Raw genomic sequence first — 18,390 nt, 5'->3', positions numbered from 1 at the left:
ATCTTCACCAAGCTAATGATACGTAAGAGAGTTTAAGTTTTTCCAAGACGTGATATTCAACAGGCTTCTATCTTCACCAAGCTAATGATACGTAAGAGAGTTTAAGTTTTTCCAAGACGTGATATTCAACAGGCTTCTATCTTCACCAAGCTAATGATACGTAAGAGAGTTTAAGTTTTTCCAAGACGTGATATTCAACAGGCTTCTATCTTCACCAAGCTAATGATACGTAAGAGAGTTTAAGTTTTTCCAAGACGTGATATTCAACAGGCTTCTATCTTCACCAAGCTAATGATACGTAAGAGAGTTTAAGTTTTTCCAAGACGTGATATTCAACAGGCTTCTATCTTCACCAAGCTAATGATACGTAAGAGAGTTTAAGTTTTTCCAAGACGTGATATTCAACAGGCTTCTATCTTCACCAAGCTAATGATACGTAAGAGAGTTTAAGTTTTTCCAAGACGTGATATTCAACAGGCTTCTATCTTCACCAAGCTAATGAGTTAAATGTTACTTTTTTATTTTCAAGCTTGTTGAAAATTTAAATGGCACAAACAAAGAGAGATTAAAAAAATAAAAATCAATAAGCCGCCAACCTACATATCATATTTGTCAACATTGACTAAAAACATTCTTTATCTCCCTTCTTTTTTTCTTTTTTCAGATAAATCTTGTTTTTACAGATTTTGTGAATAATTTAAAATCTGATTTAGACTTGATTAAAAATAATGCATTGATGTCCGGCCTACAGGTAAATAATTTGGTAAAACACTGGTCACTGTGTGACCCAGGCAGACAAATCACGACCATTGTCTGATGGTCAAGCTGTATGTGACACAGACAAATCACGACCATTGTCTGATGGTCAAGCTGTATGTGACACAGACAAATCACGACCATTGTCTGATGGTCAAGCTGTATGTGACACAGACAGACAAATCACGACCATTGTCTGATGGTCAAGCTGTATGTGACACAGACAGACAAATCACGACCATTGTCTGATGGTCAAGCTGTATGTGACACAGACAGACAAATCACGACCATTGTCTGATGGTCAAGCTGTATGTGACACAGACAGACAAATCACGACCATTGTCTGATGGTCTTGACTGATAGATGGAGATAAAAATGAACAAATTAAAAAGAACATTAATTCATAGAGCACATGTCCATGGATAAGAACGCCTAAAACCCTTCATACTGCTTTCTCTATTCCACTGTAGAATTTCTCTTTCATACAGTCCAAGCCCTTTAAGACGTCCCTTTACAATATCCATCTCATCAGTCCTAGATCATTATTTCAGTACGAGTCCTTCGGGAATGCATTACCCAAGGACACAATGTCACAACTAAAAAATGTTGTGATCAGTTTGACCCATCAAGTGACTGAGCATAATCAATATTGCTTGAATGAAAACGAGAAGAGACATGAGTGAGTCCCAGACACACAATAGTGTTATGAGTTGACATGCAAGGGATGGAAGGTTTACATTGAATATTAGGAGAAAGAGAAAACATGAGGTTAGTAAATGGTTATCTAGTCTAACAGCGACGTACATCACTACACGATTTCCATGGAAAATCTTACAATGTATGCGTGAAATCCATTTGTTTCACATCATCTTTTTTTTTAAAAAGAGAGTTTTTATATAGCGCAATATCCACTAAACGTGCTCAAAGCGCTTTACAAAAGGTCCCTGACCAACAGTAAAACGTAACATACAGAAAGAGGCATATTTCAAGTATTTTCCAACAGAGACAACGCTGTTAACCACCAGGTACTCGTTTTAACCTGAGTAGGGTGAGAGAATGTGAGTAAAAAGCCTTTTCCCAGGACTCAACTATGGGCCGAGCGAGGCACGAACCCAGGATCTTGAGATCCAAAAGCGAGTGTCATACCACAAGACCACATAGCCACACATCTCATGACAGCATCTAGTGAACATAGAGATATAATCAAAACCAAAACAAAATGTTCTGGATAGCTGTTGAGGGACGATTCCTAATTGTTTTATTTTTTTCTTACTTGCCGACATTCAGAGAAACCGTTGTTAACAAAAGTCCACACCAATGGAACTTAATCTAGTATTCAGTCGGTAGAGCACTAGCTTCACAAACAAAGGGACCAAGATCGATCCTGGGTGCAGTCAAAATTTTTTCTGACCCCCCCCCCCTCCCCTATCCATCCAGCAGGGATTGGGTAGCAGGGTCTGTTAGAAAGTACTTTGCGATAGACAAGCATCCTATCCAAAGGGTAGCAAGCAATTGCTATGGTCCATTTCATGCTGTAGAAACTGGGATAAACTCCGGCTCCATGGGCCAAATGGCTGTGAAGGGAACTATCAGTTAGGATATTGTCAATATTCAAGTGTCTTTAATAACGGATCCATCATCTAAGAAATCAAACTTTGGAAAAAACAAAAAACAAACAAACAAGAAAATAAGAAAAAAAACCCAACTTTAAAAAAATGAACCAAAACCAAAAGAATAAAGAGCGAAAAACAAAAAAAAAACAAAAACAAAACAAAGACAAGCCAGCAATCCGAGTAATGAATGGGTTTTCTCAATTAAGTGAAAAGACTGAAAATGAGTGAAATCTCGTCTAATTGTCAAGGTAGAAAATGAGAGTGAAATCTCGTCTAATTGTCAAGGTAGAAAATGAGTGAAATCTCGTCCAATTGTCAAGGTAGAAAATGTGTGAAATCTCGTCTAATTATCAAGGTAGAAAATGAGAGTGAAATCTCGTCTAATTGTCAAGGTAGAAAATGAGTGAAATCTCGTCCAATTGTCAAGGTAGAAAATGAGTGAAATCTCGTCTAATTGTCAAGGTAGAAAATGAGAGTGAAATCTCGTCTAATTGTCAAGGTAGAAAATGAGTGAAATCTCGTCCAATTGTCAAGGTAGAAAATGAGTGAAATCTCGTCTAATTGTCAAGGTAGAAAATGAGTGAAATCTCGTCAATTGTCAAGGTAGAAAATGAGAGTGAAATCTCGTCTAATTGTCAAGGTAGAAAATGAGAGTGAAATCTCGTCTAATTGTCAAGGTAGAAAATGAGAGTGAAATCTCGTCTAATTGTCAAGGTAGAAAATGAGAGTGAAATCTCGTCTAATTGTCAAGGTAGAAAATGAGTGAAATCTCGTCCAATTGTCAAGGTAGAAAATGAGTGAAATCTCGTCTAATTGTCAAGGTAGAAAATGAGTGAAATCTCGTCTAATTGTCAAGGTAGAAAATGAGTGAAATCTCGTCCAATTGTCAAGGTAGAAAATGAGTGAAATCTCGTCTAATTGTCAAGGTAGAAAATGAGTGAAATCTCGTCCAATTGTCAAGGTAGAAAATGAGAGTGAAATCTCGTCTAATTGTCAAGGTAGAAAATGAGAGTGAAATCTCGTCCAATTGTCAAGGTAGAAAATGAGAGTGAAATCTCGTCTAATTGTCAAGGTAGAAAATGAGAGTGAAATCTCGTCAATTGTCAAGGTAGAAAATGAGAGTGAAATCTCGTCTAATTGTCAAGGTAGATAATGAGTGAAATCTCGTCCAATTGTCAAGGTAGAAAATGAGTGAAATCTCGTCTAATTGTCAAGGTAGAAAATGAGTGAAATCTCGTCCAATTGTCAAGGTAGAAAATGAGAGTGAAATCTCGTCTAATTGTCAAGGTAGAAAATGAGTGAAATCTCGTCTAATTGTCAAGGTAGAAAATGAGTGAAATCTCGTCCAATTGTCAAGGTAGAAAATGAGTGAAATCTCGTCTAATTGTCAAGGTAGAAAATGAGAGTGAAATCTCGTCTAATTGTCAAGGTAGAAAATGAGTGAAATCTCGTCTAATTGTCAAGGTAGAAAATGAGTGAAATCTCGTCCAATTGTAAAGGTAGAAAATGAGTGAAATCTCGTCCAATTGTCAAGGTAGAAAATAAAACACAAACACGTTCAGGCTGTAGTCAAATGGCAACAGAAGGAGTGGATGGAGAGGAGATGATGACGTCAATGGAGACAACTATCTACAGGAGGGAAAAAAAGTGTGATGTCCAAAAACTGGTTCCTATTTCATTAGAAGTGTCAAACTACTCTTCAAAAGGACTGACTACACACCTTGTGTCATTGATCTTCTGGTTTCAGAGTGATGCTATCTTATTTTCTAGTCTGTTTTTTTTTTTTTTCTTTTTTTGTTTTTAAGGGTTTTACGGCACTTCAAACACATTTAGGTCATATCAGCGCCAGTAAAAAGGAAGAAAATGGGATAGTAAAAAGTTATAGAATTACAATTAAAAGGACTTGAGGAAAAGGGGAAATGGTTCAAATAGGGAACATGTAGATTTCAAGAGCACACCCATCAAAGTACTTAGTTTGAGATCACCTAAAAGTCTCATCCAGACACAAGCACAAGAACCCACTAAGAAAAATAAATTCAAATGTTTACAAATCATATGTTAAAGTAAAAAAATTACAGTACATAACAGAGAGATGATTAACAAGGTAAAGAAATATCATCTCCCAAAACTATAACTGTACATTTGACTGTTTCCTTCCCAGGCAGGGTATCCGACCAGGGTCAGGACAAAACCATGTAATCTCATTCCTAGACAAAGACAGAAAGCATGTTGGAAAACAGATATAGGTGGGTAGAAGACACAGTATGTACCTCCCTGCCCACTATGGGAGGTCATGAACCCCGCCCCACTGGTCGTAGATAAACATCCTCCATCATCGCTCTTTTATGTCCCATAATCCTAAGAATCTGCCGACACATCCGCTACTGAAATAGTTATTCATTATGAGTACTCCGAAGGACTGGTTACATACACACTTCCAAGGATTTAGGAACCATGAGAGTGGAGGGTTTGATGTCACGACTTTTCCTCCCGATTGAATTCCATCTAAATACTCAATGACTCACCCAGTCCTAACAATAAAACTCATCCCCAATTTCAATTAAACAGTTTATTTAATTTTTAATTTGGGAGGGGGGGGGGGGGGGAGGGCGGCATTTGTGTGTTTGGAGGGAATTCATTGTGTAGATTAGACAACAGACAATCAAGCAGCTACAACAACTAGAGGGAAATAAAATAAATAATTTACCCGTTAAACATCAGAGGACTGAAATGGTGAAAATATTAACAAATATTAATTTATAAACAATTAATGGCATTGGAATATTAATCATTAACATTAATATTTTCATTAATATCCATCTCTAAGATTCTTAGATTGGAAATGAAAATCTTTTCATAAAATTAACAGCTAAACTTAAAATCACAAGATTTTGTCTTCCAAATTTGATTCTGCTATAGAATGTCCAACAGGTTGTGGCCATTTTAAAACATAATATCTCTATTCTATATCCACACAAACATTCACACACACACACACACACACACACACACACACACACACACACACACACACTCTCTTCTCTCAATTACATCCATGTGCTAAAACAAACACACACACACACACATATGCCATCAATCACACACACAAACACCAAACGGACACATTTCCAAACTTACCCCATTCTGTGCCGATTCGGCCCGAGATCGAGATCGGAGGCCGCTATGACCACTCCCACCACCTGGTGAGGCCCCCCGGGCACTGTTGGCTCCCACTGAGGTCTCTGAATCCCACCTCTCTAGCTCCTCTCTCACTAATTTCTCCATCTGCTCTCGCTTCATCTCATCACTGGTCACATCACTCTGGTAGAAAAATAGAAGACATGAATAAATGGAGTCACATGACATCATCTGATTTATCACATGACCTACCTAAATGACTTTGACAAGGACCCAGTGGGCTGGCTGAGTCAATCAAACTGAATGTAAAAAAGATGCCACTTACAAAATTGGATGTCTTATGGGGTTTTGTTGGTTTTTTCAGTTCATGAATCAATATCCAGTTTCCAGAATATAGTATACAAATTAATTTAAATGTTGTATCTGTTCTCCTTCATGGGTCTGAATCATGGAAACTGACAGACACCATCTCCAACCAACTAAACGCATTCCAAAACAAATGCATAAGATGACCATGAGAATATTTTGGCCTAATGTAATTTCAAACATAGAACGGGCTTAACGCACACCAATTGAACCAGTGTCTGAAGCTGTCAATGCAAAGAGCAGAAGGTGGAAATGGACTGGACATGTCCTCAGAATGGATCCGAGTGCCATTCCCAGGACAGCCTTCAGGTGGACCCCCCTGGCAACAAGAAGAAGGGGCCACCTGATGAAGACCTGGAGGAGAATGCCCCGAAAGAGAAAAGAAAAAGAGTGGATGGTCTTGGGGACAGATGACAAAAATGGCCTCCAACTGAGAAAGATGGCGTTCCACCGTGTCAGCCTTCTGTACTGACCAAGCACCAAGATGGTGTTCCACTGTGTCAGCCTTCTGTACTGACCAAGCACCAAGATGGCGTTCCACTGTGTCAGCCTTCTGTACTGACCAAGCACCAAGATGGCGTTCCACCGTGTCAGTTTACTGTACTGACCAAGCACCAAGATGGCGTTCCACCGTGTCAGCCTTCTGTACTGACCAAGCACCAAGATGGCGTTCCACTGTGTCAGCCTTCTGTACTGACCAAGCACCAAGATGGCGTTCCACCGTGTCAGTTTACTGTACTGACCAAGCACCAAGATGGCGTTCCACCGTGTCAGCCTTCTGTACTGACCAAGCACCAAGATGGCGTTCCACTGTGTCAGCCTTCTGTACTGACCAAGCACCAAGATGGCGTTCCACGTGTCAGCCTTCTGTACTGACCAAGCACCAAGATGGCGTTCCACCGTGTCAGTTTACTGTACTGACCAAGCACCAAGATGGCGTTCCACCGTGTCAGCCTTCTGTACTGACCAAGCACCAAGATGGTGTTCCACCATGTGAGCCTTCTGTACTGACCAAGCACCAAGATGGCGTTCCACTGTGTCAGCCTTCTGTACTGACCAAGCACCAAGATGGTGTTCCACCGTGTCAGCCTTCTGTACTGACCAAGCACCAAGATGGCGTTCCACCGTGTCAGCCTTCTGTACTGACCAAGCACCAAGATGGTGTTCCACCGTGTCAGCCTTCTGTACTGACCAAGCACCAAGATGGCGTTCCACCGTGTCAGCCTTCTGTACTGACCAAGCACCAAGATGGCGTTCCACCGTGTCAGCCTTCTGTACTGACCAAGCACCAAGATGGCGTTCCACCGTGTCAGCCTTCTGTACTGACCAAGCACCAAGATGGCGTTCCACTGTGTCAGCCTTCTGTACTGACCAAGCACCAAGATGGCGTTCCACTGTGTCAGCCTTCTGTACTGACCAAGCACCAAGATGGCGTTCCACCGTGTCAGTTTACTGTACTGACCAAGCACCAAGATGGCGTTCCACCGTGTCAGCCTTCTGTACTGACCAAGCACCAAGATGGTGTTCCACCATGTCAGCCTTCTGTACTGACCAAGCACCAAGATGGCGTTCCACAATGTCAGCCTTTGTATTGACAAGCACAGATGCTGTCCACGTTGTAGCTTCTGTACTGACAAGACCAAGAGGTTACAAGTATTATTACGACAAATAGATCGTTCAGATCAGCTTCTGATGACCAGTCCAAATGGTCAATTGTGCTTTGCTGAGACCACCAGATCTCTGACACTTCTGATACAAAGCACTAGATAGGATTTCAGTCACATTCTGTCTGACAAATGCGTTGTGTAGTCATGACCAACAAGATGCTCATCAGTTCATGTGAACGATTTCACCAGAATTCTGTCATTTCTTGCTGAACACAGAACAATTGACAATGAATGGATTTCAGAACATTCTGTCATTTGCTTCTGAGACCACCAAGAGGACATTGAACAAGATGTCAATTCTGTATGATCCAACACCAATGGTTTCTGTCAATTTGCCTTTGTGAGACCACAAGAACATTTGAACAAAATTGAAACGATTTCAAGAACATTCGTCAATGTTGCTTTGCTGGTAGACTCACAGAACAATTGAACAAATGAAGGATTCAGAACATGTTGTCAATTTGCTTTGCTGGAGACCACAAGAACAATTGAAGCAAATAAGAAACGGATTTCAGAACATTCTGTCATTTGCTTTGTGGAGACCACAAGAAACAATTGAACAAAATAGAAACGGATTTCAGAACATTCTGTCAATTTGCTTTTGGAGACCACAGAAACAATTGAACAAATAGAAACGGATTTTCAGAACATTCTGTCAATTTGCTTTGCTGGAGACACAGAAACAATTGAACAAAATAGAACGGATTTCAAGAACATTCTGTCAATTTGCTTTGCTGGAGACCACAGAAACAATTGAACAAAATAGAAACGGATTTCAAGAACATTCTGTCAATTTGCTTTGCTGGAGACACAGAAACAATTGAACAAAATAGAAACGGATTTCAAGAACATTCTGTCAATTTGCTTTGCTGGAGACCACAGAAACAATTGAACAAAATAGAAACGGATTTCAAGAACATTCTGTCAATTTGCTTTGCTGGAGACCACAGAAACAATTGAACAAAATGAAACGGATTTCCAGAACATTCTGTCAATTTGCTTTGCTGGAGACCACAAGAAACAATTGAACAAAATAGAAACGGATTTCAGAACATTCTGTCAATTTGCTTTGCTGGAGACCACAAGAAACAATTGAACAAAATAGAAACGGATTTCCAGAACATTCTGTCAATTTGCTTTGCTGGAGACCACAGAAACAATTGAACAAAATAGAAACGGATTTCCAGAACATTCTGAGAAAGATTTCCAGAATTCTGCAATTTCTTGTGGAGACACAAGAAAATTGACAAAATAGAAACGTTTAGAACATTTGTCATTTGCTTGCGGACCACAGAACATTGAACAAAATAGAAACGTTTCCAGAACATTTGTCAATTTGCTTTGCTGAGACCACAGAACAATGAAAAAATAGAAACGGATTCAGAAATTCGTCATTGCTTGCTGAGACCACAAACATGAACAAAGAAGATTCAACATTGTATTGCTTGCGAGACCAGAACAATTGAACAATAGAAAGGATTTCAGAACATTCTGTCAATTTGCTTTGCTGGAGACCACAGAAACAATTGAACAAAATAGAAACGGATTTCAGAACATTCTGTCAATTCTTTGCTGAGACCACAAGAAACAATTGAACAAAATAGAAAGGATTTCAGAACATTCTGTCAATTTGCTTTGTGAGACCACAGAAATTGAACAAAATAGAAACGGATTTCCAGAACATTCTGTCAATTGCTTTGCTGAGACAAGAAACAATGAACAAAATAGAAACGGATTTCCAGAACTCTGTCAATTTGCTTTGCTGAGACACAAGAAACAATTGAACAAAATGAAACGGATTTCAAGAACATTCGTCAATTGCTTTGCTGGAGACCAAGAAACAATGACAAAAAGAAACGGATTTCCAGAACATTCTGTCAATTGCTTGCTGAGACCACAGAAACAATGACAAAAGAACGGATTCAGAACATTCTGTCAATTTGCTTGCGAGACCACAGAACAATTGAACAAATAGAACGGATTTCCAGAACATCTGTCATTTCTTTGCTGAGACCACAAGAAACATGAACAAATAGAACGGATTTCAAGAACATTCTGTCAATTTGCTTGCTGGAGACCAGAAACATGAACAAAATAGAAACGGATTTCCAAACATTCTGTCAATTTGCTTTGCTGGAGACCACAAGAACAATTGAACAAATAGAAACGGATTCAGAACATTCTGTCAATTGCTTGCTGGAGACCACAGAAACAATGAACAAAATAGAAACGGATTTCAGAACATTCTGTCAATTTGCTTTGCTGGAGACACAGAAACATTGAACAAAATAGAAAGGATTTCCAGAACATTCTGTCAATTTGCTTGCTGAGACCACAAGAAACAATTAACAAAATAGAAACGGATTCAGAACATTCTGTCAATTGCTTGTGGAGCCACAGAAACAATGAACAAAATAGAAACGATTTCAGAACATTCTGTCAATTGCTTGTGGAGACCACAGGAAACATTGAACAAAATAGAAACGGATTTCCAGAACATTTGTCAATTTGCTTTGCTGGAGACCACAGAAACAATTGAACAAAATAGAAACGGATTTCAGAACATTCTGTCAATTTGCTTTGCTGGAGACCACAAGAAACAATTGAACAAAATAGAAACGGATTTCAGAACATTCTGTCAATTTGCTTTGCTGGAGACCACAGGAAACAATTGAACAAAATAGAAACGGATTTCAGAACATTCTGTCAATTTGCTTTGCTGGAGACCACAAGAAACAATTGAACAAAATAGAAACGGATTCCAGAACATTCTGTCAATTTGCTTTGCTGGAGACCACAGAAACAATTGAACAAATAGAAACGGATTTCAGAACATTCTGTCATTTGCTTGCGGAGACCACAGAAACAATTGAACAAAATAGAAACGGATTTCCAGACATTCTGTCAATTTGCTTTGCTGGAGACACAAGAACAATTGAACAAAATAGAAACGATTTCCAGAACATTCTGTCAATTTGCTTTGTGGAGACCACAAGAAACAATTGAACAAAATAGAAACGGATTTCCAGAACATTCTGTCAATTTGCTTTGTGGAGACCACAGAAACAATTGAACAAATAGAAACGGATTTCAGAACATTCTGTCAATTTGCTTTGCTGGAGACCACAGAAAAATTGAACAAAATAGAAACGGATTTCCAGAACATTCTGTCAATTTGCTTTGCTGGAGACCACAGAAACAATTGAACAAAATAGAAACGGATTTCAAGAACATTCTGTCAATTTGCTTTGCGGAGACCACAGAAAAATGAACAAATAGAAACGGATTCCAGAACATTCGTCAATTTGCTTTGCTGGAGACCACAAGAAACAATTGAACAAAATAGAAACGGATTTCCAGAACATTCTGTCATTTGCTTTGCTGGAGACCACAGAAACAATGAACAAAATAGAACGGATTTCCAGAACATTCTGTCAATTTGCTTTGCTGGAGACCACAGAAACAATTGAACAAAATAGAAACGGATTTCAAGAACATTCTGTCAATTGCTTTGCTGGAGACCACAGAAACAATTGAACAAATAGAAACGGATTTCCAGAACATTCTGTCAATTTGCTTTGCTGGAGACCACAGAAACAATTGAACAAAATAGAAACGGATTTCCAGAACATTCTGTCATTGCTTGCTGACACAAATTGACAAAAACGATTTCAGACATTGTCAATTTGCGGAGACCCAGAATGAACAATAGAAACGATTCAGAACATTTGATTCTTTGGGACACAGAAATAACAAAGAACGATTCAGACTCGTATTTCTTTGGAACCAGAACAATTGAACAAGAACGGATTCAGAACATTTTCAATTGCTGAACCAGAACATTGACAAAAACGGATCAGACATTCTAATTTGCTTGTGACACAGAAACATTGAACAAAGAACGATTTCAACATTCTTCATTGTTTGCTGGAGACAAAAAATGAACAATAGAAGGATTTCAAATTCTTCAATTTGTGTGAGACCAAAAAATGAACAATAACGGATTCAGAATCGTCATGCTTGTGAGACACAGAAACAATGAACAATAACGTTCAGACTCGCATTCTTTGGAGCCAAACATTGACAAAATAGAAACGATCAGACATTGTCATGCTTGCGGAGCCAAGAACATTGACAAATAGAACGGATTTCAAACATCTGTCATTTGCTTGCTGAGACCACAAACAATGAACAAAATGAACGGATTTCAGAATTCTGTCAATTGCTTTGTGGAGACACAGAAATGAACAAATAGAAGATTTCCAACATTCTGTAATTTGCTTTGCTGGAGACACAAACAATTGACAAAATAAGGATTCAACATTCTTCAATTTGTGGACCACAGAACAATGACAAATAACGGATTTCGAACTTCTGTCAATTTGCTTTGCTGAGACCACAAGAAACAATTGACAATAGAAACGATTCAGACATTTGTCAATTCTTGCTGGACACAAGAACAATGAAAATAGAAACGATTTCCAAACTCTGTCAATTTGCTTTGCTGAGACCACAGAACAATTGAACAAAATAAAACGATTCAAGAACATTCTGTCAATTGCTTTGCTGAGACACAGAAACATTGAACAAAATAGAAACGATTTCAGAACATCTGTCATTTGCTTTGTGAGACACAGAAACAATTGACAAAATAGAACGGATTTCCAGAACATTCTGTCAATTTGCTTTGCTGGAGACCACAGAAACAATTGAACAAATAGAAACGGATTCAGAACATTCTGTCAATTGCTTTGCTGGAGACACAGAACAATTGAACAAATAGAACGATTCAGAACATTCTGTCAATTTGCTTTGCTGGGACCAAGAACAATTGACAAATAGAAACGGATTTCAAGAACATTCTGTCAATTTGCTTTGTGAGACCACAGAAACAATTGAACAAAATAGAACGGATTTCAGAACATTCTGTCAATTTGCTTTGCTGGAGACCACAGAACATTGAACAAAATAGAAACGGATTTCAGAACATTCTTCAATTTCTTGCTGGAGACACAGAAACAATTGACAAAATAGAAACGGATTTCAGAACATTTGTCAATTGCTTGCTGGAGACCACAGAACAATTGAACAAAATAGAACGGATTTCAGAACATTCTGTCAATTTGCTTTGCTGGAGACCACAGAAACAATTGAACAAAATAGAAACGGATTTCAGAACATTCTGTCAATTGCTTTGCTGGAGACAAAAACAATTGACAAATAGAAACGGATTCCAGAACATTCTGTCAATTTGCTTTGCTGGAGCACAAGAACAATGAACAAAATAGAAACGGATTCAGAACATTCTGTCAATTTGCTTTGCTGGAGACCACAAGAAACAATTGAACAAATAGAAACGGATTTCAGAACATTCTGTCAATTGCTTTGCGAGACCACAGAAACAATTGAACAAAATAGAACGGATTTCAAGAACATTCGTCATTGCTTTGCTGGAGACCACAGAAACAATTGAACAAAATGAAACGGATTTCAGAACATTCTGTCAATTGCTTTGCTGGAGACACAGAAACAATTGAACAAATAGAACGGATTTCAGAACATTCTGTCATTTGCTTTGCTGGAGACCACAGAAACAATTGAACAATAGAAAGGATTTCAGAACATTCTGTCAATTTGCTTTGCTGGAGACCACAGAAACAATTGAACAAATAGAAACGATTTCAGAACATTCTGTCAATTTGCTTTGCTGAGACCACAGAAACAATTGAACAAAATAGAACGGATTTCCAGAACATTCTGTCAATTTGCTTGCTGGAGACACAGAAACATTGAACAAAATAGAAACGGATTTCAAACATTCTGTCAATTTGCTTTGCTGGAGACACAAACAATTGAACAAATAGAAACGGATTTCACTGTCAATTTGCTTTGCTGGAGACCACAGGAAACAATTGAACAAAATAGAAACGGATTTCAAGAACATTCTGTCAATTTGCTTTGCTGGAGACCACAGGAAACAATTGAACAAAATAGAAACGGATTTCAGAACATTCTGTCAATTTGCTTTGCTGGAGACCACAGAAACAATTGAACAAAATAGAAACGGATTTCAGAACATTCTGTCAATTTGCTTTGCTGGAGACCACATGAAACAATTGAACAAAATAGAAACGGATTTCAAGAACATTCTGTCAATTTGCTTTGCTGGAGACCACAGGAAACAATTGAACAAAATAGAAACGGATTTCAAACATTCTGTCAATTTGCTTTGCTGGAGACCACAAGAAACAATTGAACAAAATAGAAACGGATTTCAAGAACATTCTGTCAATTTGCTTTGCTGGAGACCACAGGAAACAATTGAACAAAATAGAAACGGATTTCAGAACATTCTGTCAATTTGCTTTGCTGGAGACCACAAGAAACAATTGAACAAAATAGAAACGGATTTCAAGAACATTCTGTCAATTTGCTTTGCTGGAGACCACAGAAACAATTGAACAAAATAGAAACGGATTTCAAGAACATTCTGTCAATTTGCTTTGCTGGAGACCACAGGAAACAATTGAACAAAATAGAAACGGATTTCAGAACATTCTGTCAATTTGCTTTGCTGGAGACACAAGAAACAATTGAACAAAATAGAAACGGATTTCCAGAACATTCTGTCAATTTGCTTTGCTGGAGACCACAAGAAACAATTGAACAAAATAGAAACGGATTTCAAGAACATTCTGTCAATTTGCTTTGCTGGAGACCACAGGAAACAATTGAACAAAATAGAAACGGATTTCCAGAACATTCTGTCAATTTGCTTTGCTGGAGACCACAAGAAACAATTGAACAAAATAGAAAAGGATTTCAGAACATTCTGTCAATTTGCTTTGCTGGAGACCACAAGAAACAATTGAACAAAATAGAAACGGATTTCAGAACATTCTGTCAATTTGCTTTGCTGGAGACCACAAGAAACAATTGAACAAAATAGAAACGGATTTCAAGAACATTCTGTCAATTTGCTTTGCTGGAGACCACAAGAAACAATTGAACAAAATAGAAACGGATTTCAAGAACATTCTGTCAATTTCTTTGCTGGAGACCACAGAAACAATTGAACAAAATAGAAACGGATTTCCAGAACATTCTGTCAATTTGCTTTGCTGGAGACCACAAAAACAATTGAACAAAATAGAAACGGATTTCCAGAACATTCTGTCAATTTGCTTTGCTGGAGACCACAGGAAACAATTGAACAAAATAGAAACGGATTTCCAGAACATTCTGTCAATTTGCTTTGCTGGAGACCACAAGAAACAATTGAACAAAATAGAAACGGATTTCAGAACATTCTGTCAATTTGCTTTGCTGGAGACCAAAAGAAACAATTGAACAAAATAGAAACGGATTTCAAGAACATTCTGTCAATTTGCTTTGCTGGAGACCACAGGAAACAATTGAACAAAATAGAAACGGATTTCAAGAACATTCTGTCAATTTGCTTTGCTGGAGACCACAGAAACAATTGAACAAAATAGAAACGGATTTCAGAACATTCTGTCAATTTGCTTTGCTGGAGACCACAGAAACAATTGAACAAAATAGAAACGGATTTCCAGAACATTCTGTCAATTTGCTTTGCTGGAGACCACAGGAAACAATTGAACAAAATAGAAACGGATTTCAGAACATTCTGTCAATTTGCTTTGCTGGAGACCACAGAAACAATTGAACAAAATAGAAACGGATTTCAAGAACATTCTGTCAATTTGCTTTGCTGGAGATCACAGGAAACAATTGAACAAAATAGAAACGGATTTCAAGAACATTCTGTCAATTTGCTTTGCTGGAGACCACAGAAACAATTGAACAAAATAGAAACGGATTTCCAGAACATTCTGTCAATTTGCTTTGCTGGAGACCACAGGAAACAATTGAACAAAATAGAAACGGATTTCAAGAACATTCTGTCAATTTGCTTTGCTGGAGACCACAGGAAACAATTGAACAAAATAGAAACGGATTTCCAGAACATTCTGTCAATTTGCTTTGCTGGAGACCACAAGAAACAATTGAACAAAATAGAAACGGATTTCAAGAACATTCTGTCAATTTGCTTTGCTGGAGACCACAGGAAACAATTGAACAAAATAGAAACGGATTTCAGAACATTCTGTCAATTTGCTTTGCTGGAGACCACAAGAAACAATTGAACAAAATAGAAACGGATTTCAAGAACATTCTGTCAACTTGCTTTGCTGGAGACCACAAGAAACAATTGAACAAAATAGAAACGGATTTCCAGAACATTCTGTCAATTTGCTTTGCTGGAGACCACAGAAACAATTGAACAAAATAGAAACGGATTTCAAGAACATTCTGTCAATTTGCTTTGCTGGAGACCACAGGAACAATTGAACAAAATAGAAACGGATTTCAAGAACATTCTGTCAATTTGCTTTGCTGGAGACCACAGAAACAATTGAACAAAATAGAAACGGATTTCAAGAACATTCTGTCAATTTGCTTTGCTGGAGACCACAAGAAACAATTGAACAAAATAGAAACGGATTTCAAGAACATTCTGTCAATTTGCTTTGCTGGAGACCACAAGAAACAATTGAACAAAATAGAAACGGATTTCAAGAACATTCTGTCAATTTGCTTTGCTGGAGACCACATGAAACAATTGAACAACCAAAAACCACAAAATCAATTCTGGGGATAATTTTGAAGACCTTCAGAAAAGAGTGAAAAAATTGAAAGACCCGAATCAAATATAAAAAGTCAATATCATCAACATCAACATCATCATCATAATAATGATAATAATAATAATAATAATAATAATAATAATAATAATAATAATAATAATAATAATAATAATAATAATAATAACAATAATAACAATAACAATAATAATAATAATAATAATAAAAATAAAAATAGTAATAAAAGTAACAATATAGTAGTAAAAATAATAATAATAATAATAATAATAATAATAATAATAATAATAATAATAATAATAATAATAAATAATAATAATAATAATAAAAATAATAATAATAATAATAATAATAATAATAATAATAATAATTATAATATAATGAATATATATAGCACCGAGTTCCAATCAAATTGCTCACCGGTCCTCAACATCAACACATCATATATATAAAACAGACAAGTTGAAATCCACACTGACATCAATTAATAATAGGAGATCTAATATGACTAGTCACATCTCTACAAGTCTTACCTCAGTGATGCTATCTAAAATTTTTCCCATGGTCTCTCGGCGTTTGAGTTTGGCCTTTTCCATGGCTTCTAATTTAACAAGAACGGCATCAATTTTAGAGACGATGCTTCCAATGGAGTGCTCCATCCTATCCACACGCCGGGATAAAACTGTAAATTCTTCGTAGGAAACACCATTGGATGTACGACCTGTACGAGAGGATTTGGTCCCACTGTCTTCATCATCACTGTCATCACCGCTGTCACCCTCGTTAAAACTGACACGACTACTGGAGCGTCTTCCTGTGCCAGGACGTTCGCTTTTCCCACCGAGATCTTCGTATTCTTTGTTCAAAGCATTCTGGGATACATGAAGCAAATACAGACACAATTAACATTTCAATTATACTTCATTTCTTTGGTTTAAGGATTCATACAGCCCTTGTAGCACTTTTAGGTCATATCAGTACCAGTACTAGGTGCATGCATAAGCTAGTCAGAATAAAATGGATGGATAGAATTAAGAACAAAGAAGTATGGAAAAGAAACCAGCAGACACCAGTGGGACAGGAAATAGGAAGAAGACGTGGGTGGATTGGACACGCCCTTAGAAAGAATGTCTCCACTATAACAAAGAAAGTATTGGACTGGAACCCTCAGGGCAGAAGATCAAGGGGAAGGCCATGGGGAACATGGAGAAGAATTAAAGAAAATGATATACAGAGAAGTGATAAAACATGGAACGAGATAAAAAAAAAAGTTAGCTCAAGATAGAGAAGGATGGAAACTGTTTGTCTGTGGCCTATACCCTGACCCAGGGTGAAAAAGGCAATGATGATGAGTACCAGTGACATTTATACAGAAATAAAAGGAGAATATAATATAGGTATACATTCAAACAAGCTGATTTCAAATTACAGAATTGATTTTTTTCTTTTTTAGTTGTAAAGAATTCTTAAAACAAATAATTTCCATCCTTAGCTATTTAGCTAAAGTCTAAACCACGTGACAACAAATAGAACATCACAGTACATCTTTTTCCTATGAATTATTATGAAAATGGACAACAACACTCAGTTGAGTCCATTAGTTTACAAGAATATAAAAGGCAACAAAATAACCTTTAATCATAGGAAAGCTCCTCTAATGAGGTGACACCCACCTTTTCCAGCATGAGATCTGCCTGCATTCTCTTCTGCTCTTCCTCATCCAGTACTCGATCACCATCCAGGTCGTACTTGGCAAACATGGCTTCAATCTCTCCATCGGCGTAACCACGACTACAACATAAGACAAATGGCAACTCATCCAATCACACAACAAACATCTTCATGTTTTACACACAATCTCCAGAAAAACTAGGATTTTTACAATTAGGCAAAGTAGAGACAAGATAAATCAGGGGCACTGTCTGCTTATTTCATGGCAGGGAGGATTTTGTTATGAGATAATGATGGACATGTAGGATTTTGGATTCTTGTCAGTCTGGGATCAAACCTTAATCTTGATAACAAAAATTATCATATTGAAATCTTACACACACATAAAAAGGGGGGGGGGGGGCAGCGTAGCTTAGCAGTACAGTCTTTGCTTTGTACCCGAAAGGTACCGAGTTCGATCACCCGCCGATGCACTGTGTGGCCTTGAGCAAG

The 18,390-nt window shown here is 37.6% G+C and overlaps 1 protein-coding gene across 2 annotated transcripts in view; it reads right to left on the bottom strand.

The window, feature by feature from the left end:
- LOC144972214 (polycystin-2-like) overlaps window positions 1-18,390 on the bottom strand; it is a 60,386-nt gene that overhangs the window by 2,548 nt on the left and 39,448 nt on the right. For both annotated transcript variants that reach the window (XM_078913238.1, XM_078913237.1), the window contains exons 14-17: window positions 17,901-18,018; window positions 16,761-17,099; window positions 5,508-5,690; window positions 5,077-5,094 (exon numbers count right to left, since the gene is read on the bottom strand). In XM_078913238.1, the coding sequence (XP_078769364.1) occupies window positions 5,080-5,094; window positions 5,508-5,690; window positions 16,761-17,099; window positions 17,901-18,018 (655 nt within the window). In that variant the 3' untranslated portion in view covers window positions 5,077-5,079. The remainder of the gene's footprint in view (window positions 1-5,076; window positions 5,095-5,507; window positions 5,691-16,760; window positions 17,100-17,900; window positions 18,019-18,390) is intronic.

This window comes from Berghia stephanieae, chromosome 5 (assembly GCF_034508935.2).
Source record: "Berghia stephanieae isolate SIO BIC M18660-M18661 chromosome 5, UCSD_Bste_1.3, whole genome shotgun sequence".
Lineage (NCBI taxonomy): Eukaryota > Metazoa > Mollusca > Gastropoda > Nudibranchia > Aeolidiidae > Berghia > Berghia stephanieae.
The sequence above is the reverse complement of the archived record's forward strand: the minus strand, read 5'-3'. Positions and strand labels throughout refer to the sequence as shown.